The sequence below is a fragment of the Antedon bifida genome, chromosome 9 (genome assembly GCF_963402885.1).
Source record: "Antedon bifida chromosome 9, ecAntBifi1.1, whole genome shotgun sequence".
NCBI lineage: Eukaryota > Metazoa > Echinodermata > Crinoidea > Comatulida > Antedonidae > Antedon > Antedon bifida.
The window spans coordinates 4,051,821-4,073,708 of record NC_136234.1 but is presented as its reverse complement, the minus strand read 5'-3'; the positions used below and the strand labels follow the sequence as shown (position 1 = coordinate 4,073,708).

Below are 21,888 nucleotides of genomic sequence, written 5' to 3'. Positions count from 1 at the left end.
TATACGTGTGTGAACTTTATAAACCGATCAATAATTGTAAGAGGGCGCTGTGTAAATGGTAACGCAAAGTGCCTGAACTTAATCTGTGTCTTTTTTTTATAAGGAATATTTATGTTGGCTTTGATTCAAGTATGTTAGGACAAAGAAACTATGAATTCTATCATTTTGTGAGAGCTTATGCTTTAGATATAGCTAACAAAGCCCTTTTGTAATTCGCTGTAATAAAAAATCTGACCATTTTATAATAATAACAAAGAATTTCATTTTTTGGAGTAAAACTGAAAAGTAGCAGATGTAGTAGCCTACGTACCCGGTGGCCGTGTATGTTTTGAAAACAAAATGTGCGATTTCCAGTTGATGCAATGTCATCTTTGTAGATATTTGTTATGAACAAGTAAATAAAATATTGTGTCCATTTGCGTTTGGATTTTTAGAAAGCATTTCGGGAAACATTTACGCTGCTGAATATTCAGGGCTTTAAACTTACCCGGGTTAGTTGATTCCGCCCAACTTTAGCGATAAAACTGCGTGCTTTAATACCAGTAAAAAAAAAGGTTCAAATAAACATTTAATTCACCGAAATTGGCCATTATGATTATGATTGTCGATTTTTATTTATTTATTTATTGACTCTCTCCTTTCAACTTACTTTGGAACGAAAAGTTTTACCCATAATACAAAAAGTTAATTTACAAAATAGTTACATTACGTAGATAAAAACAAATTCACAAAGTCAAATTGAGGATTTTTTCCGACATTTTAGAAGAATGTTTTTGTTTGTTTTTGTGACACATTGAATGATCAGGCATTAAACTGTTAACATGTTCAAACATGATTATACATGTATAAAGATCGTGTTAAAACTAAATGTACAAATCGGTAATTAAAACTGTTTTAAATCGAATCCGAAAATCGTAAAAGAGTTGATAAAACTAGTAATTTTACCCTCATGGCTCAAGTATGATCATTTATGAATGTTGTATTTCTTGCACGCTTCATTGCACATTGTCTTTATCCTCCTCCATTCCCAGGCATCTTAATTATCTTTATGCGGGGGCGTATACTTAAATTGATATTATTTAACATCTACGTAACACGCTGTCTGCTTCTTTGGCTTCTTCGAGATATAATAGCTAATGCAGAAGTGACGTCATTGTCGTCGACGTTACGTAGTATTCTACGCGCTAGTTGATGACATAATAATGTGACGGTACGTTGATGACGTCATGCAGTATACACGTGACGTTAGGCCTTAGATACTTTTATATATTTATAGTACTTTACTGTGCTATCTTGTTTCTCTATATTATTGTAGAGTACATTCCTTATCTTTTTAGTCGCGTGGACGCGACTCTATAGTTCACTATGTCGGTCGGTCTGTCTGTCTGTCGGTCCGGTATCACTATGCATTGTAGCACCCGACTTAATGGCTGTTGGCCTTGTTAATTACAACATTACCATAACCTACACGAGAGCCTACATACAAATTATTTTTAAACTGTATCGAGGAGCGGATTTTGAAAGGACCAATTACAACCCCCACCCGTGACACGTCATGATCAGATGTGTCACGTGTCAGCTTCACGATTTTAATGTATTTTCCATTTTGGTAAGCCACTTGACAGTATGCCACATTACATGCAACACATTCAGCGCTTTTCCCAATATTTTTATGATAATTAACACTGATAACTGTGTGAAATTAATTTCGGTTATTCTGTCCATTTTGCATTTTATGTAAATATAATCACTCTCCTCTTACTCTAGTGGTAATTGCTCGCCATCAGCGACAATTTGTGAGTTATAGCAGACTTTTTCTGTTGATGATTCTACACAATGTATATGCCAACGAACAACTTTATTAAAAATATTAAGCTACATAAGTTATGTAGCATTTGTTCAAAAAAACCTCAAAAACAAAAATTGATACGCTGCCAAGAAGATAATTTTTATTCTGTTACTTTCAGTTTTCTTTAACAAAACTTTCTCTAAAACTTGTTGAGGCTCGAGTTTTTACTCAGTTCCGGTCCAACATGACCCTCTAAGAATCATTTGTTTCTTTATGTATTGTAATCTTAAAAGGTGTTGGAAGTAGAGTACTGTAGGCTCATTGTACGAAGTTTTTCATTGGTTGGATAAAACATTATTGTGTTATGATGGAATCCATGCATTTCCATGGGAATCTGGTTTCTCAGCATGGGCAATATCCCATATCCATGGAGAATCTATAGAAAAAAAATCATTTACATAAATAATAATAATAAATGATTTAAATCATAGTTAGTATAGTACTAAGATTTTTCTATAAGCTGGCGTAGAAATTTTGACTTTAAGAAAATGTTCAACGCCAGACAACTCTACCATGAATTAAAATGTCTAAAAACCACAAAAATAAACCAGATATTAAACGTATGTATTTTCATTTTAATCATCGATAATTTTCAATATAGATAAGACGTTTTATTACCGTTTGGTTGATATGGCTTCAGTGGTAGATCCCAAGGGAGTGGAAAGTGTAGACAGTGTTGACTACTTTCAGTGTCATCAACTGAGAAGTGGCCACTGCCGTTTTGATTCTAAAAATAGAATAAACAAAATGAAGTAATTTCGAATTCTAATTTGTTCTTAATAATTATCATTAGATTAACATTTTTAGGTTTAAAAGTAAATTTTTAATTGGTAAATGCAAAATCATTCCAGAATTGTATTGTTGTATCAGTTTCAGAAACTAAAATTTTTTAAAATGATATACATATATCATATCAAATACATGTGCTCAAATATGGTATTGATATTCCCAAATATGGTAGTGATATGACATCATCATGTCCATATATAGGCAAATCACATTTTTTTGTTTGTAGTAGACAAGGCTTAAGACCATTTATAACAATAAATTGGAAAAAAACCTTACAAAATTCTTAGGTAAAAACAGAACACCAATTTCATAAGATCGAATCATCAACTGAGTATCTTTCTTTTCCAAAGCTCCCCACGCAGCTTTTGACATATTGGCACTAGGAATAAAAATCACAAAAAAATAGAAATTACATGTCAATGAATTACCATAGTTGATTGGAATATAATGATAATTAAAATATAATGCATAAATTTACCTCGTCACCAGAAACCAAGAGATCTTGGACTGGTCAGGAGAAACTCTGGCATAGGTCTTGATATGTGGACTTGCTCTAGAACGTCCTCTAACAGAGGAAGACCACTGACTGGATACAAAAAAGTTTGAAATTGGAATATTCAGAAAGACATCATAACTTTGGCCTAAACACATTTTATTAAGTTAGCCGTTTAAATTTGAATGGAAAGTACCATACTTACTGTAAAAAAGTATTAAAATATTGCTGTTTGATGGCCGTCCTTGAACTGTACGGTATCGACGCACCTGCGGGGTAACCTTCTAAACTCACACGAACATTGTCTACTGATGGAAAAATCTATGATAAAAATAAAAATTTGAGGCATAGGCCTACTGAACTCGAGCGACTGTAAAAAGTTTTATTCAATTTATTTTCTCAATTCTGTACATGCTTGTGTAACTTACCAGTTTTAGAAGTGATGGATTCGACGTTGTTCCCTTTGGTGTTGTACTTAGGCTCTCTAACCATTCACTACATAACCATTTGTTCTTATCTGGACCTAAGGAGCCTACACTGGAGAATTGGCCAACCACAGACCAGTTCTTTGCTTCTGTGTTAGCATGTTCTTTTAACAGCTTCAACAAAGAAAAAAATGTAGCATAATTATAAAGGATGTAAATTGAATTTTACATTTGTAGGAAAGAATTTGGGAGCTTCCAAGGAAATTTTGGGTTTTGGGAGCGTTTCGTATTTAGGGAGACTAGTTGATAATAGTTTTCATTTTTCTTACTTTTCTGAATTTCATATGTCCCCATTTTGTCTTGCTTTCACCTTGATGTCGGCCTGGTACAGATGCAATGATATAAACCCTTTTGACAAAAGAACACAACAATTTAATTTTGTATGTTTTTATTACCTGTGTATCGCAAATAGCGTGTCAGCCATTACTTAGAAATTAAATAATAGAGAACTCAATATTCTATCATTAAATTAATAAACGTACCTGGCCTCTGTCATGTCATGTTGTAAGACATGCTCCTGCCACTGTGTTAACCCCTTTGATTTGTAGGCTGCGATGTACTCTAGCAGGTCAACTTTGAAGTTAGTCGTGGAGTTTCCCATTTGTGGAGTAGGGGTGTCATGTTTTAGTTTTGGGAAAAGTGGACTAATCCATACTCTGCAACAGAAAATAAGTCTAATATTTCAAGACCCAAGTACAAAACATTGCCATGCTAAAGTTTGATGTGTAGACAGAGCTTGAGGAAAAGACATTGCCATATCAAAATGTCAACATTTTCATTGAATTTCACAAAGTATACATTATGGCGTTATATACTTCAACCATACCCTTGAGACTTCTGGTGCCAATCGGATTCAACTAGATTCGCTGTATGGATCACAACCCGCAGTCCATCTTGGTACAATAGAATCATCATTTTACTAAAATAAAAATATATTTTAAATATTAATAAATTAATATGTTTAGCATTAATTATAAAGGTCTGTCTACACCATCAAAGTGTGATGTGCCCAAATATGGTAGTGATAGGCTTAAATATGTTAGTGATATGACATCATCATGTCCATATATGGGTACATCACATTTTTTGTCACATAAAGTTTGATAGTGTAGACAGAGCTTTATGTACAAAACAAACAGGGAGTATATGTGACTGACCTATGATGGGTACCATACATTATCTCCAGCCTAGCCTGGCATAATCGGATATTAGGGTATGCCGAAGCCTCCTCATGAAGTTCATTTTTGCTATCTTGCTTCTCGCCATGTACCAATAGCAGAGGCTTAGACCTAGAGAAAGACAAACATTAGTTTTATTGCTCTACTAGATTGCAGATAGTCTGATGGTATTATGCCAAGGGGCTTGTTTGTTATTATTCCTTTCTTTCTTCGTCTCGAAAGATTTACTAGGTTCTTTAAAGTGCACATGATCTAGATGTGTAACACTGGACCCACAGATTATAGTCCTTAACAAAGAAGACTCGTTCTACCACAAGAAGCATAGAGCGTGTGAGCCTCAAACCCTTGCCGACGTTATGGCTATGTAATTACGTTTCCACTGTCTTAACTGCTCGGCCACTCACTCACTGATGAATTCTTACTGATGTCTACAAGTGGCTGGCATTGGAGGAATGTTATTACAAGCCTGCTTTTTCGTCTGGGTTGTCAACTGCATATTTACCTGAATTTGGGATGATATTGTCGCATAAGCCAAGGGATGTCATGGCAGTAATTAAATTGTGCTGACGCTTCAAGCTCTCCCATAGCTGGTGATAATATTTCTGAAAGAAAGAGATCAGGTATCTCAGCTGGATTGGGAATGGCATAACGTAGGGGGAAAATGGCACTGGTTTAGCACCTAAGGGGCCCTCGAACGCTCGGTAGTGCATTGGGGCTCCTCATGCGCTGGGGCACCCTAAGCTCTGGGGCTCCTGGGTTTAGCCAGTGAGCGCTCATCCGTTACGCCACTGACCCATGTTCAACTATAAACTGTTGAAATATACTTTACAGAGTTCGGGAAACAACCAGACCAGATGGAAACCAAGTGAGAATACATTACACATAGTACCTGAAATATCCACAGCTTCATTGTTAAATTTTGAGGAAATTCCTGTGACCTTTGTCATGAGAAATGAGAATGGCGCTGTTACTTGTAATGCATCAATTACATTTCTTGCACTCTCAGATCCCTTTTTCTTCTTCACCGATTGTCCACTATCATCCATGTTCATCTTTCTTTTCTTTGCTTTTGTATGGCTGGATCCTTCATCACTATCAGATTCTAAAAATAGAAAAGTACTAAATCTATTGTCAGTGTAAAATACTGGTTAGTCGTTGGTTGTAAATTAATACATCAATGCTTTAAATTTAAGTTTTTTTCTTCAAAACAATTGGTTGTTGGTGCTTCACCTGAATGATAAAATTCCTGTTGGTGGACTGCATTTTTACGATAACATTTTCGTCCATATTCGCAACGAGGGCGTGGGTCATGCTTAACCTTCATACTCTTTCGCAAATTGTCCGATTTCTCATCGTTAGGAGACGTTTTTGATTCTGCATTTGCTTTGTTTTTTGTTTTTGGAATTTTGTAAGTGCCGTGTAAAATAGATTGACTAGAGGAGGCCTGATCATTGCAATTAGATTTTGTTGGTTTCTTTTTTTTACTGGTTGAATGTTGATCATTTTCATCTTCTGATGACCCAGAAATATCGTGACCCAGTGACAATGATAGCGCTAGTTTGGTGTCTCGGTCCTCCATCTCCCTCTGCCTCCTATCTTGTTCATCAAACTGAAAATAATATTGAAAATCACTTTTATATATAATTAATATAGAATCTAAAATTGTAATTAATAATAATAATTGATTTGTAAATTTATTTTTTTTACCAGAAGGTTGAAACTCAGCCTAACTATTCTAAATAATTATTGGATGAGTTATCACTTTATACAAAAAAAATTAAATAAATATTTTATTTTTATTTTATTGGTGCCCCAGAAGTTAAAACCTGGTGGCCGCAGCAATTTTATGTAGCCTACAGTGCTGCTGCAGCACTGTCACTCAACAGTCTGGCCTAGGGAAACAGAGCACATTTTCAAGTCAATTGAATGCCTAAAAAATCTTTCGAATTGAATCCAATACTGTTTAGCAGAAACTCAAGTTCAATTGTAACCTTTCGTTGTAATTCGGCTGCATATTTTTCATCGGCAGTTTGCATTTTTCCTCTCAAAACTTTATTTATTGCAAAACGTACATATTGTTGGGTTTTTTGTTTTGTCAAAAAAATGTTTTGGTTTTGTAGAAAATATAGAGGGCGCTCACATACTTTCTTAATTTTGTATTGGTTGATTTTGGTGATGATGTGTGCGCGTCGTTGTTTTTAGGCTAGGCTATCTAGGCTACTAGCTAGGAATTTTTTTAAAATCACTGTATTTTAGCTACATAAACCATGGCGTCAAACGGTAAGTCTATTTTGAATACATATTTATATTTAAGTTCTACAATTTATTATTTTTATGCTGTAAAGTTTGAAATCCATCATAATAAACGCATAAAGAAATAGGCCAGTACCGGCGTACACCAGGCTAGGCCTAGCCTAGCTAGTAGACTCGACTCTTAAATACAAGCAAGTGAAGCCTATCTCACCGCCGTGTAGAGTAGGAAAGGAGTAGCTAGCCTAGGCCAGAGCTAAAATGGTTATTTAGAGGCTTTGTGTAGCTAGGCCTAGATAGATTTTCTTTTAAATTGAATGAATGTCTACATCAAACTTTCACTCCAACTTATATTTAATTTTCTTTTTTAGAAATGTCGGAATGGATAAAGTTTTTCACAAGTGCTGGCGTACCGGCTGGAGCAGCGACAACATACGCAGTCACGTTTATTGATAACCGTATACAGAAAACAATGCTTTTAGATATAACGAAAGAATATCTTAAAGAAATGGGTATCAATGTTATGGGAGATATCATATCCATCTTGAAATACTGTAAAACGTATCATGCACAGGTAATAAAAAAACCTTCTGCGGGTAGAAAACTGGTGTTGGCCTAACTTCAAGTAAAAAAAGAAACCATTAACTAAGAAGTGAAAGGCTAATAAACTTTTTAGATTCTTTGTCATTAGCATCTAATGTATGGTTTAGGAATTAAATATTTTCCAATAAATCCTCTTTCTGAATTAGGATGAAAAATAAATATATGTTTTTGTTATTTTGTTCTTCAATGCAGTATGAACGTGATAAGCCAGCTGTATCAGCCATGCCAGTTTCAGATGACGGAAAAGTGGAGGTGAAAAGACAGACAACTGGTACGAAATAATAACTATATTTTCAAAATACTGTTGTGATTTTATATAATATTATCTTTTTATTCAATCTTCCTAGTTTTTAGTCAACAAAGTGGTTTTATAAAGTGTCACAATTCGAACAAAAGAATGATTCTCACTTACATAATGATTGAATTAGTCAATGACCTAAAATACATAAGTCTATTAAAACAACTGTTACACCCTCTTAACATTTACACATGTGTTACTGTGAACAATAGAACAGTGGAACACAGTTAGATGCCTATTTGAGACTAAAAACTGGTTAAAAAACTTTTCACTTGTTTTCTTAATTGAAGCTGGTAGTCGAATGCTTGAACATTACATGCGTAAACAAGGTGTAATGGATGGAGGTGACTGCAAGGTAAAGGTGTCGACGGGAATGGCGGCAAGACTGGGGGCTGTGCCTGCATTAGGTAGGTAGATGAATGACAACCTGATTAGTTAATAGCATTGCACTGAGGAAGGGTTAGTGTTACCACCAAACAGATCTGCAATTTCTGTCTCTTTTTTACCCTATGTGATCTTATAGATTAATTAATGTGTAGTATATAATTGGGTGGTTTAGAATTGTATGAACAGATTTTTGTTTGTTTATAGGTGCCAAGAAAAATGCTGTAGCAATGCCTCAGTCTGTTGAAGTTGTGCCAATGAAGAAGGTTCGACGTGTTACACCGGAACAAGAAGGCAAATACATCATAAATATGCCAGAGGGTACTACTGCCAAGACTAAAAAGATACTAGAAGACCAGAGAGCACAAGGTATGGTACTTAACTTTCTTTTAAGCTCTGTCAACACTATCAAACTAGTTTGACAAAAAATGTGTGATATGCTTAAATATGGTAGTGATATGCTTAAATATGGTAGTGATATGACATCATTTCCATTTCATTACATTATTTATTTCAGTATATACATAAACAAAAAACTGAAATTGGGGAGACCAGAGTCAACCTAAGTGAACTTAATCACTGTAGCTGAGCCGGTTGACCCATCATGTCCATATATGGGCACATCACATTTTTTTGTCACATAAAGTTTGATAGTGTAGACAAGGCTTTACAAATCAATGCATCCAAATGATTGGGTCATCTCAATATTTTTATTTTTTTAATTTTATTTCATCATCACCCGACAGTGACCAAACGTCACCATTAACCATTAGTTATAAAATATAATATAATATATACAAGCAAAAATCAACAGATAACAAGACAACATTTAAATATTACTGACATTAGACAAAACCTTGTGACGGAAACAAGCAAGTGAATCAAAAAAAATATCAACAGATCCATCAACTTTACATAGTGAGTGGTATAACTTAGGCAAACGAATAACAAAACCATTTTAGTAATATTTACCCTCCCTCTTGATATAGAAAATAAAGCAGGATTACAAAATTGATATTGTGGAACAGAAATTGGAAAGTACACTTCAAAATTACCATGAAAAATTGAGTTCATAGCCAATTTCATTCTAAGTGTAACCCATCCACATCTTTTCTGCTAAAATATAGCGGACTCTTCTGACAATTCTCTATAATCTTTACCGGTACATAAAGTATTGAAAGATAAACACGCTCTTTGGAAATATAGGTATATTATGGCCAATTTTTCTCTTCTTAACGTTCTAATTTAATGTTTATATCTCATAATGAAATTAAAAAATAAATTTTCATAATTTTTTAATTAGCTGTTGTACAGGGTAAAAAGACAGTGTTTGACCGACTTGGAGATGAAAGCAAACAAAAAACTTCGCCAATTAAAAAAATGGTAAGTTTAGAATGATTGTTTGATATTTTGATTTGTATATATTAATTATAAAGAAAGGAATAACACTGTTTATTTTATTGAATGTATGATCTATTTTTTACCAAAATATTGATTTTACAGGAAAGTCCAAATTCTGTCTTCAAAAGACTCGGTGGAAAGAAAAAGGTCCGTTCATTGTCAGAAACTTCTGATTCAGTTTGTGAGTATGAAGGAGTGTTAAGATCACCACCAAACAGCACCGGAAAGATCATCACCAGAGTGGCAAGAACCAAAGTGGTAGCAACATCATCACCTGGTGTCGCTTCTCGTCTTGGGGCTAAGGTACTCCAGACTGGAACTCCTGGCATTACTTCACGTCTTGGGGCTAAGGTACTCCAGACCGGAACTTCTGGTGTCTCTTCTCGCCTTGGGGCTAAGGTTACCCCGAAGAGAATCCAACCTCCAGTTACGTCGACATCAAACACATCAAAGATGGACCAGATGAACTTGAAAATGAACATTAAAGATCGGTTAGGGCAACAAAAACAAGAAGTCTCCAGTACAAGTCAAAATGTGCCTACCTCTAAGTCTGGTCTTAAAAGAAGCATTGGTGTTAAGCAAGGTTTAGGTATCAAAAAAGGCAGTGGTGTAGTCAAGAGGCTTGGGACACAACTCAAATCAACTGAACAAACAGTAACGGTTCGCATCCCGAATAATAAACTAGGCAAGTCAACGGCCATGTTAGCTCGACTCGGGGCAAAGGCAACCACCGGTGGTAGCACAGTTACGAGAGGAAGTCTAGGACAGTCGGGAATGCATGTACGTTTAGGTATGCCAGCAAAGGCAACTGCAGCTAGCCCAAGTGTCAAGGAAAGGCTAGGGCTCCAGAAAGCCGAGGCTAGCTCAACCACTCCATCTGTTACAGTCATGATCAACCAGAAAAAGGCAGGCCTAAAATCAGCTAAATTAAGTGCAAAGCGAATGAAAAATTTAAACCTTACAAGAACTGTTTCCAACTCTGCAGTAAAAAATGTCTTTAGCCGACTAGGTTCATCAGAGTAAAATAAATTCCATTATTTATTTGATTGATAATGGTATAATTTCTTGTCACAAGTAATCATTGGTGTGTAATACTGTACTTAATGTTTTAACTTATTAAATACTGTACATACTTTGTGGAATTAATTGTAGCATATGAAATGTACTTTTACTTTTAACTTCTTATCAGGCAAAATTTTATAGATTCAGTTTTTAGATTTTAAATGAGTTTATGCTTTTTCCCCAGTAAGTTATAAACCACTTTGGTCAAGGCTGGCCTGACACATAATTTCTACATTGTGTCTAATTTTTACGCTTTTTATATTTTGAATTTTCCTTTGAAAATTTGTCTATTTAAAGTTGTAATAGTAAAGGTTTTATTTTGATGTCTGAGGTGTTTACAATAGAATGTATTATATGTATTATTTTATGCAAGGATGTAATACTATTGCGAATAGTTTTTTAAACAGGAGAGTGCTAAAACGTAATATCAATAGAGAGAGCACTTCCCCTAAATCTGCCTCTAAATATCTTCTTTGTCTCTCGACCTCAATGATATTGGCATCGTTATTATTTTTGTTTTAATGTGCAGTGTTTAAACAAGTATTTAAAACCTTATTTGCTCAGATGTCTATTTCACAAATCATCGATGTTGTAGGTCTACTGTGTTTACTATTTCCCAGTGAGTTTACCTACTGTCTGCCATGCAAACATTCCTTGTAATATACAATTGATCCATTTAATAGGCTATCTAAAGTATTCAAAGTTACCATATAATATTTAACAGTACCTCCAATAATGTTATTAAATAAATTCCTGTTTTTACATTTCTAGTTAAAGCTCTGTCTACACTATCAAACTAGTTTGACAAAAAAGGTGATGCAAAATATGGTAGTGATATGTCCAAATATGGTAGTGATAGGCCCAAATATGGTAGTGATATGATGTCATCATGTCCATTATGGGCACATCACATTGTCACATAAAGTTTGATAGTGCAAACAGTTGAGGAGTTGAGTCCTATAGAGGAGGTGACTAACAAACAAATTAAGGAATGGTCCTACAAGAACACAACATTTTTTTTTCAAAACATAAAATAAAGTTGGATAAAAACATGACATGAATTGAAAACAACATGAGTAAGATTTTAAGATTTAAATTGTGAAATACAAAATATATTATTGCAATCTCAAGTTATTTCAGTGTGTGTTTATTTCATTTTATGTAATAAATAAGAGAAATGTATTTCTTTCTAATCATCTAGTCTAGTTTCTTGGAACTTGTGCAGTACTTGGTGCATTTAATTTATTCTTGATAAACATATCGATTGTAAAAAAGTAATACATTATTTTAATTTAAAGTTAATTTAGGCCTACGGTATCATCATAAAATTTGACTATATCTTTATGTAAAGATCTTAGAAATTTGAAAACCAATTTACTTGTTGAGGGAGTGAGTCATCCATAATTTATTGTCATGAACTTTATTGGTTCTCTGTAGAGGCCTAATAAACTATTGTAACAACCACAGTAGATGCAAACCTACGTCCAATCTAAGGTATGGGCAATAGAATAATAACAGTACTGTATATTTAATAATATATTAGAACTTCGTCTGCTAAAAGTCTACTCTAACCCGGCCTGAATAGTCGGTTCAGGGACGATTCGGCCCTGAGACGATTCGGCCCGGGACTATTCGGCCCACTTTTGGTGGGACGATTCGGCCCACTTTTGGGCCGAAACATCCCACTTTGTGGGCCGAAACGTCTCACTTTAGACCAAATTCATATTCATTTTTTTTTTATTTATCAAGTTTTTAAAGGTGTTTAACAATCCGTATTTTATTGATATTGACAAAGTTGATATAATATATATAATAAATTACTAAAAAAACGTAATTTTATATTCAATTTATTACTTCGAAAACCTTGTTTATTTCGTGCATTCGCCAAGCGGCCAACAGAGGGCGTAACTTGTTTACATCGTTCGCGTGACTAAAAAATGATTATTTTCGACAATGTTTTCAAAATGTTTGCTTTATTGCATCTTTATCCCTAGTAGTGCTACCCCATAGTCTCTCTGAAAATAAAGTTTGGGGAAAAAAGCTTATTTTATGCTTATAAATGCTTATCAAAGCCGATAAATGTAAGTGTGCCGAATCGTCTCAGGGCCGAATCGTCCCGGGCCGAATAGTCCCGGGCCGAATCGTCCCAGGGCCGAATCGTCCCGGGCCGAATCGTCTCAGGGCCGAATCGTCCCGTTACCGAATAGTCCTAGGCCTAAACTCTAATCTAGTAATTCAAATGCACCGCGCTCACAGCCACACTGACCGGTATTCGCCAGATAACAAACAGGAAAAAGCTTGCGTAGGCGAGGAAAAGCATGTTTTCTATCTTGTTTTCGTATATAGAACAGCTATATAAAGTAACACACAATTTTACAGACATTAAACAAGGATAATTTGTATAATAATACAGTAAAATCGCAAAATAATAAACTGAAAATACAAAATATTTTGTTCAGCAAGATTGCCGTAAAGTAGAACCATAACATTCCCAACAAGGTAGCGTGGCCGAGCGGTCTAAGGCGCTGGTTTTAGGCACCAGTCATTTCGATGGCGTGGGTTCGAATCCCACCGCTGCCAAATATTTTTTATTTACTAATACAAAATATTTTTTTCCTTTCTTTAAATGTATGTAAATTATTATATTTTTTAATTCTTTTTTTTTGACATTTTCTTTTATAATTTTTCTTAAAAATGTTTTTTTACTTATATAATAAAAAAAAGGTTTTTTTTATTTACCTGAAATAGCCTATAATTTATAAATGTTTTTTTTTTACTTAACATTCAATATTGTAACAACAAAATCATCCTAGCCTTCTAAAGGTTATATGCTATTTAGTATTAAGCCAATTTTAAGTATATCCAATTCTTTAAATTAAATACTAGGTACAATAAAAGAATATGGATCTGCAGACGCATGACTAAATGAAAAGAAAAATATCAGACTAGAAATAATTTACATTCATTTCACAATAGAGACATCGCCACAGTGTTAATTATAATACATAAATACGAACAACGTACTATACAATACAATATACAATAGATTTATACAGATCGTTGCACTGGACTCAATATGACATATCACTCAAAATTGTCCACAAATAGGGGGAAAAATGGTCCCAAATTTAATGGAATGGTCCTTGACCACATATCTATCTGTATATTCATTTTGGTAAAGATCTTTTAATTACTTTTTGATAAATAAACAAACAAACAAACAAACAGACAAACAAACACACGCGATCGATGACATATACCTCCTTGGCGGAGGTAAAAAATGGTTTAATTCAATTACTGTATACATTAAATAGAAGGTTTGCGGATGACACTCCGACTAAAATAAATAAATTGGTTGTATGATATATACATGTGGTGTAAACTCTATGATTTATATGCCTGTGATCTGTTGGGTTATTTTGTTTATTTGCTATATTGACGTATCTTGTTTAAACTCTCTAAAAAAATAATTGCCTCTATCGCCTACAACTTGTTTGATTAGTAACTTTCATTAGGAGCTGTTCATTCACAATAAGCTGACTACCACCACCACTGTACAGTCTTTTATATTGTTGAGTAAATCTATTATGTTTAGTAGCCATTTAATATCGCTAGTGAAGCATAGAGTTCGAGGGCGACGAGACAATAGTACGCGAGATACAGTCAGAATGCTTAGTTGTGTATGTACCAAAGAACAATACTTATGATCGAATGATTATATAAGAAATGTGAAATTCATTTTACATTCGAAGAAATTTCTGAAGATGAAGATCTTTGTGAAGTGGGATATATAAGACTGTCGTGATGGTTTCTATTTGTACGGCAACCGTTGCTCTCGTTACGATAATTTGGGGTGTTGGTACAGGTAAATTGTAGGCTTGTTGTGACATTGATCTCACATTAGTATTAGTTATCCATCATATTGTAATCCTTCAATGTATTTGCGTCATGATTTGCAAAAAACATGAAACTTGTTCTTGGTTCTGGTGTAAGTTACGGTACTGGTTCAGGTAAATTCGTTTAAAATCGTGTACCATAATAGGTACCATTTCCCAAAGGCCTCAGACCGATAGGATCAATAGAAGGACCACCAGAGCCCATTAATTAAATTAACTACCCTAATGATAGGTGTCTGTGCATACAGTAACAGTATAGAACCTCATTTTGGGACACACCTTCACGGGACAACCTTGTAGGACATCAGGGGTAATATTAACGCTATATGGCAACCCTTATTAAAGGAACACCCTGTTAGTGTTAACCTGTTAACCCTAACTATTACTAGTTGTTCTTCTGCTGAGAGCCCTATAATTCAGGACACAGGGGTAATATAGTAACGCTATGGGCAACCCCTATTAAAGGTACACCCTGTTAAGACATGTGTTTAGTCTCGAAGGGATCTCCTAGAAGTAATTGTTCTTCTGCTTCTTCTTCTTCTTCTTCTTCTTCTTCTTCTTCTTCTTCTTCTTCTTCTTCTTCTTCTTCTTCTTCTTCTTCTTCTTCTTCTTCTTCTTCTTCTTGTATCTCTGTGGGTAGATGAATATTTCTGTTAAACGAGTAAAAGCATCGAGATTCAGAACTTGAGTATATTATCTTATCTTCTCTGTAAGAGTAATGGAGGCCAATTACAAAATGCAACATCATTATATTATTAAGTTATTCATTACTGTTTCTTATTGTAGCATTTATATTCCCTAAACATATACAATTAATATTACAATTAGAATACAATTTTGGTATTATAATGTATGTATTCCCTTATTGACTAATCAATTAGTATTGTCTAAATGTTCCGCGGATATGCGTCATAAAAAAAAAATATTCCTCTACACAATGATGTCTAGTATAACGAATTCTGTTCGGTATTCCGACCTTTTATTATTTCTCATACGGTTGATGAGTTCATTAAAAGTAAAATTTTAAATAAAAAACCACAAAGAATGTGGGTTAGTTCGGTACCAGTTGGTAATAATAGATAAAGAACTTGTATTATTTTGCAAACACGACAGGCATTATGAATAAAGGCAGCTATCAGAATTTGACGTGAATACGTAAACACAATAGCAATGAATATATCGTAACTATAAATAATACGTCAATATGTTTTTAATGAATATATTTATTATTTTGTTTATTCATTTTCTCTTTTCTTAACACACGACGTCTAGGCTATTAAAATGTCAAACAATAGTTAATGTAATAAATATGGACTATATTCTGTCAAAATATTGTGATAAACTAAATGTTATTTTGTTTTTATTTTATGTATTCTTCAATATTGTAGCAACGGCACAAACAGAGTAAGTGAATTTGGGAAATTTTAAATAAATATACAATTATATAAATGCATGGTCAACAAAAATATAACAAACATTAAAGTTTAAATTTTCAACAAAAATTTTCAGTGTCAAAGTTGATTTTGTTACCGTAAAATCATGGTCAATGGTTGATATGAAATGATGAACTTCTGATAATTCAATTCATATTTTATTGGTCTGATTAATATAAAAATAAAAATCAGAACATATCAGTTTACAATACATATACAATTTTAAAACAATGTATATGTATATGGCCGACTTCTGTCGTAAACGACAATGTCAATTATTCTTACATTCATCTGAATGATGACTAAGCCAGGACTGTTTAAAGCACCTTTGGCTGGTCCCAACATTGACCAAGGGCTTTTCTCGTCCAGTGCCCACCTTAACCAGAGGAGAGGCATAAGCCAATACGTCTGAGGCAGATACTAGACAATATATACATTTGGCAAAGAATAATTGTTGCATCATTTCTACAGTTACAAGAATGTGAGGACGACGTTTGAATTCAATCTGAACCAAGAGTACGTTGCAGCCGAACCAACCATGGTGGACGATGAGGCAGGGTTTCGATCGTGAGTACCATACTCATTGTATACTTAGTATACAGTAGGTCTGCCGCCTAGATACATGACTGTGTCTGGCGGTTAAAGCATTAGTTGAGTGGTAAGGATCCTCGTCCTGTAGGATGTAGTAGTTTATTAGCCGTTCTCGATTGAGAACATCAGGCCGTCATTGACTGAAGTTGACATACGCATTGCCTTTGCGTGCGAGAGAGAGACAAGCAACTTATGCATCATATATGTATTTTTTTTTATTAGGTGAGAGATAATACTGAGATAATGTTCTTAAATGTTCCTAAAATGTACTATAAAATAACCAATTGTTAGACATAAATAACAATTTAATTTTATCGTTCAGGTCTGTTATTTCACATATAATGAAAACGTTCAACGCAACTATAGAGGACACTAAAGTAAGTGTATGTTATCCTTATCACCACCAATAACCAACAACATGTCTAAAGAATTAAGCATTGGTCAGTACAACCAACAGCTGCCACCATGACCTGTCATCAACACTACAATAACCACCGTGACCACGTCGTCCTCAACACTAATCACCAGCATAATGACCAACATCCATGTACAAAGCATTGGTCAGTACAACCATCAGAGCTGACCACATCGTCACCAACACTAACTCACCAGCATTGTAATTAATCAACATTACCATATCATCACTATCATGAAACAACACCAACATAATCATAATATATTGCTTTTCTTCAGATTTCACCCGACTCAAGATGGGAAACAGTGAAAACTTCTTACAATCTAGTAACGAATATAGATGACACGTATTCGTTAGCTGTTCGAGATAATATGGAATTAGTAGTAAGTATTTCACCATTCAATAGCTAGGAGTTGAACCTGGGCTTACTAGGCACTGAGCTAATGTACCACTCTAAAAATATCAGTATTAACACACTCTACATTGTGGTACTGTATATATTCAACTTATTTAACAATTATCATTATTTTCCCACATTAGAAAATCTCTACAGGTAAACGCGTGATAACAATCGATTTTCGATTCAAAGGGACTTTAGTGTCCACAATGCCAAGCAGACAATTTACACATTGATTATGGTTACAATTCACACGTTCTGATTCAATGTGATGTTACCATCAAAGATACCGAAATTCCGTGAAATATATGAAAACATCAGTGTTGCAAACATCATGGTATATAGTCTGACAATTAGCAGAGTGGCGAAATATTAAAAAATAAATCTCATGTAATGTAATATTTATTGCTATAAACAAAGTAGAGAAGATCAATAAAACAAGTTAAAGCTCTATCTACACTATCAAACTAGTTTGACAAAAAAGTGTGATGTGCCCAAATATGGTAGTGATATGCTTAAATATGGTAGTGATATGACATCATCATGTCCACATATAGGCACATCACATTTTGTCACATAAAGTTTGATAGTGTGGACAAGGCTATAGGAACAAAAATGTATGATAGCAGAGAATGACCCTCGCAAATGATTTAGTCTTTTGCTGTTGGGTTGTTCCATTGTAGTAATGGAGTCATATTCAAGATAATATAATATTATATAATAGTAATATTACAGTATTATAAATATGAGGACGGGTGCTTACTAATAGTACGGTGGTTATTTTTTACTCGAGTACTATATGAACTATGGATAGAAAGTCACTGCATTGATGTAAAACGTCACAGGTAGCCTGTAGCCTATGTGGGGTGACTCGAACAGGGCGTACGTTTTCCAACAAATAAATTAAGCATTTAAATATGACAAATTAATGATGTATAAATATGTATAAATATGGTTTTTTTTTCAGATTGGTCTTGGCGAGTACGTATTCTTGTATAATACCATCGTTTTTAAAAGTGATACTGAAAGCCTTAATACGAAAGAATCTTGGAAAGAAACGTGGTACGAAATAGGTCATCAAATACTCTACGCCTGCATCGTTGCCATTGTCAGTATATCAATATTTGCCATAGCCGTTTATTATACGGTAAGTGCAAATACAGTACTGTTGCAGTACAAAACATGGAAGGAGAATTTGTTTTAACAGATCATTTTGCTATAAAGCTCTATCTACACTATCAAACTAGTTTGACAAATAAAGTGTGATGTGCCCAAATGTGGTAGTGATATACCAAAATATGGTAGTGATATGACATCATCATGTCCATATGGGCACATCACATTTGTTGTCACATAAAGATTAATTGTGTAGACAGAGCTTTAGATCCAGTAGGCCTATAGGCTTACTTTCAAATCCAGGACGCAGTTACAGTATACTTATATTTTTGAAATCTTAACTTTCAGTGTCGATGGGGAAAACGACGACCGGCCACTGAAGGACGATACATTTTAAACGAAACCCCGCGCACGAGTAGAGTTATTACGTCTGGTAGCCCTTTCTCACCGGAAATGACGTCAGAAGAGGCAGAAAATAATCTCACAACCACTGTCGAAATGAATGGGCATGCGCAATCGAATGGTGGACTACCAGAAAAAAAGGATAATATAGAAATGGAGGGAATAAATGTGAGCTATTATTGTTTTTATGGATATGATTAAATTATTGTGTGTATGTGAGACCATAAAAACTAAGACGACAATGAAAACAATTAATTTATTTAGGCCTATTTCCTTTATTTCGGATAGTAGGCCTACATCCCTATACAAATTATACAAAACAAAAAATGTCACTAGGAAATTAACAATAGAAACTTCCACAAAAACAACCTACAATATCCTAAAATATCAATTTGCGCCAACGCTGATGTAGGTTGGATTGTGGAAGTACATTAACATGTTTTAATCATACTATTACAACTGTCATGAATTGTTCCTCCAATATTCATAGAATAAGATAAATAGATTTTTGACATTATAATGATAATGACGATAACGTCGATGGTAATTGACAGTGCGAAAGACAAGATAGACCTCTCCAGTTTAGTTTCAATTCGATCTATCATTGACCCAGTCCATAGTCATCGAATGATACGTGTTAACATTGCCATTTTATCTTCCATTTCAGCAGGAAACGTCGCAGGCTAACGGTGGAACAGAAAACAAAGGTTTTGAGAAAGAAGAGAACTCAATGTTTGCCAAACTTGTGTATTCCGAGTATTCAGTGCCACCTAAATTTTCAGATGAGTTTTTATAATACAGCTAATAAAGAACGTGACGTGTCGAGAACAACTTGGGGCTACTTGATTACTTGTTCGGCAAAATGCGAGAGTTGAGGCTCAGTAATATGTGTTTAACATTCACTTGTTAATGGATGAAATCTCCTCATACGGCGCATGCCATACTGAATTATTGACACAACAAATGAATTTTATTAAACAAAATAAACGTATGTCATTATCAACTGTTAGCAGGCCCATGATTGAATGCATAACGTAAATTAAAAGAAACGCGGAAACAGGAAGGATTCACATTGCGGATTGATTTTTAAAAAACCTTTTGGTTAAGGTTCTTTGCACCATTTTCTTTGTTTTCTTTGACGTCGTACTATTTAAATACATGTGGATACTAATGTAATGGAATTTTTAAGCACACGGCGGATTGGATTTGGTGTAAACATGCGATGAAGAACAGAGGGAGTGATCAGTATTACTGGTACGGTAAGAGACGTAGTGTTCATTTAGTATCAAGAACATTTAGAAATCAGGGAATACAAGAGCTTTCGGATCAAAATACAATAAATGATGAAAAAATAATGTGAACTTGTTTATGAATTGTATTGAAGCCAAAATGAAACGTAATGGAACTGTATGAACACGGCATACACTGGCCTTTGACGCTACAAGTACATTTCAGTAACACGTTTCAATTTTAAATGTCTTACTTACAAATAGTATTTGTAACATATCTGTAAAAGGAAATTATATAGCTTTTATTTACTCATTTATTTATTTATAAATACACGCGCATGCGTATTTGATGGGCGTAGGAGGCGCGCCTAGCCTACCAAACCTTCAGTATGACGTAGCGTTACGAATAGCAATAAGTACATGATGATGCATATTATAAATGTGTTTATTTATATATTTGTAGATAATTTTAATGGTAAATAACTGACTGTAGAGCAAAACATATTATTCGAATTTAATTTTTAAATATAAAATATTTTAAACACCTTGACTGTTAATACTGTATAAATATTATATTATATTGCATAAACAAGTAATATCAAGTTATAAGATATTCTAGATATTTATTTAATGTAATTGTTGGTGGTAATGGTAGAGAAGATGTGGGTGAGGGAAGTCAATGGTGTACCATGAGGGATGGTACACACCAACTACTATGTTCAGTTATGAAATATCAGTTACGAATCTAGCCAATCAAGTGGGTCATTTGGTGGTATGTTTTTTTTAAAAGAAGTTAAATTGTATATAATAAATCTAGTAAATAATCAATGGGTGTGTCCTAAAACAACCGTAACTACTGCTGGCCAGGCCCCTGTATTATAGGTTAAAAAATGTGTACAAAGATACTGTATCTAGTTTTTAAAAATATTCAAAACTTGTCAAAAAGAGATTTGTTGAGTCTCGTCGCTTTGTTGTTGTTGTCAAAACATAGCATATATTGAGATGAATCAGCATTGCATATTTTTATTGGTCGTTTAAAATAGATTTTAATAAAACATATTTTTAACAATTTTGTGAGTGCAAAAAAAGTAATTATTTCGTTTTGCCTTTTCAGAATTAAATAAAAAAACGTAGACTTGCAGGCTGTATGGCAATTTATTAGAACCTGAAACGAAAATGTCGTAATTTCTAGTTATTTATAGGCCTAGAGGAACCATTTTCCTCAAAAACATCATTTAAAAACAATGGAGGAAATTTCCTCCATGAAAAACTGTATTACTGACATTTTAAAGAAGAATTTATACAAGATTGCCCAGGATAGCCCGAGTAATAAGAGCTTATTTCCATTGGTGTGTATATGGACCAGTGGCCGTATTTAACAATAGATATTTGAAAGATATTTCCCTTAAATACAAGTATTTCACTTAACTCAAAAAATATTTAAGTATTTCACTTAAATTTTATTAACTTAGATAGGAGATTTTTTAAATTGTAAGTGTTTCCCTTAGCCTAAGTGTGAATGGTGAATATGGCCACTGGTCCAAGATGAGGATTTTGGGAATCCTGTCTCTCTCTATTGTTTGTTATTTTTTGTTATAAGTATGTGAGACGAAATAA

At 34.1% G+C, this 21,888-nt stretch overlaps 3 protein-coding genes and 1 non-coding gene across 5 annotated transcripts; 3 read left to right on the top strand and 1 right to left on the bottom strand.

Annotated features, from left to right (window-relative positions):
- Nucleotides 1–1,927: 1,927 nt before the first annotated feature.
- On the bottom strand, nt 1,928–6,881 carry LOC144853014 (tyrosyl-DNA phosphodiesterase 1-like). The gene is made up of 14 exons (XM_078711070.1): nt 6,786–6,881; nt 6,025–6,403; nt 5,684–5,896; nt 5,297–5,396; nt 4,774–4,905; nt 4,443–4,535; nt 4,099–4,272; nt 3,886–3,964; nt 3,560–3,730; nt 3,337–3,452; nt 3,117–3,224; nt 2,915–3,017; nt 2,468–2,576; nt 1,928–2,225 (listed from the first exon to the last, which is right to left on the bottom strand). The coding sequence occupies exons 1-14, from the start codon at nt 6,828–6,830 to the stop codon at nt 2,152–2,154; spliced, it is 1,896 nt and encodes a 631-aa protein (XP_078567196.1). The 5' UTR covers nt 6,831–6,881; the 3' UTR covers nt 1,928–2,151.
- Nucleotides 6,882–6,947: 66 nt separating this feature from the next.
- LOC144852069 (uncharacterized protein C19orf47-like) lies at nt 6,948–11,922 on the top strand. The gene is made up of 7 exons (XM_078709763.1): nt 6,948–7,074; nt 7,416–7,618; nt 7,840–7,918; nt 8,236–8,352; nt 8,537–8,698; nt 9,633–9,712; nt 9,833–11,922. Exons 1-7 carry the CDS (start codon nt 7,062–7,064, stop codon nt 10,751–10,753), a joined length of 1,575 nt encoding a protein of 524 aa, XP_078565889.1. The 5' UTR covers nt 6,948–7,061; the 3' UTR covers nt 10,754–11,922.
- A 1,368-nt stretch (nt 11,923–13,290) lies between these two features.
- Nucleotides 13,291–13,372, top strand: Trnal-uag (transfer RNA leucine (anticodon UAG)). Its single transcript has one exon. It is a non-coding gene; the product is annotated as a tRNA-Leu (tRNA).
- A 1,052-nt stretch (nt 13,373–14,424) lies between these two features.
- Nucleotides 14,425–21,664, top strand: LOC144851698 (uncharacterized). 2 transcript variants are annotated; one of them, XM_078709288.1, is made up of 8 exons: nt 14,425–14,657; nt 16,077–16,092; nt 16,593–16,688; nt 17,035–17,089; nt 17,406–17,510; nt 18,492–18,671; nt 18,989–19,210; nt 19,713–21,664. In XM_078709288.1, exons 1-8 carry the CDS (start codon nt 14,597–14,599, stop codon nt 19,836–19,838), a joined length of 861 nt encoding a protein of 286 aa, XP_078565414.1. In that variant the 5' UTR covers nt 14,425–14,596; the 3' UTR covers nt 19,839–21,664. The 2 variants fall into 2 exon arrangements, with proteins under 2 accessions (XP_078565414.1, XP_078565413.1); XM_078709287.1 differs by having other exon boundaries at nt 19,710–21,664.
- Nucleotides 21,665–21,888: the final 224 nt, after the last annotated feature.

Coding starts and splice junctions, on each gene's coding strand:
- LOC144853014 (XM_078711070.1), bottom strand. CDS start 6,830: ATGCAAACTGCCGATGAAAAATATGCAGCCGAATTACAACGAAAG. Junction 4,906..5,296: donor CAATATCATCCCAAATTCAG/GTAAATATGCAG, acceptor GTCTTTCTCTAG/GTCTAAGCCTCTGCTATTGG. Junction 3,453..3,559: donor ATCCATCACTTCTAAAACTG/GTAAGTTACACA, acceptor TTTTTATCATAG/ATTTTTCCATCAGTAGACAA.
- LOC144852069 (XM_078709763.1), top strand. Junction 7,619..7,839: donor GTAAAACGTATCATGCACAG/GTAATAAAAAAA, acceptor TCTTCAATGCAG/TATGAACGTGATAAGCCAGC. Junction 8,699..9,632: donor AGAAGACCAGAGAGCACAAG/GTATGGTACTTA, acceptor TTTTTTAATTAG/CTGTTGTACAGGGTAAAAAG.
- LOC144851698 (XM_078709287.1), top strand. CDS start 14,597: ATGGTTTCTATTTGTACGGCAACCGTTGCTCTCGTTACGATAATTTGG. Junction 17,511..18,491: donor GAGATAATATGGAATTAGTA/GTAAGTATTTCA, acceptor TTTTTTTTTCAG/ATTGGTCTTGGCGAGTACGT. Junction 19,211..19,709: donor TAGAAATGGAGGGAATAAAT/GTGAGCTATTAT, acceptor CTTCCATTTCAG/CAGGAAACGTCGCAGGCTAA.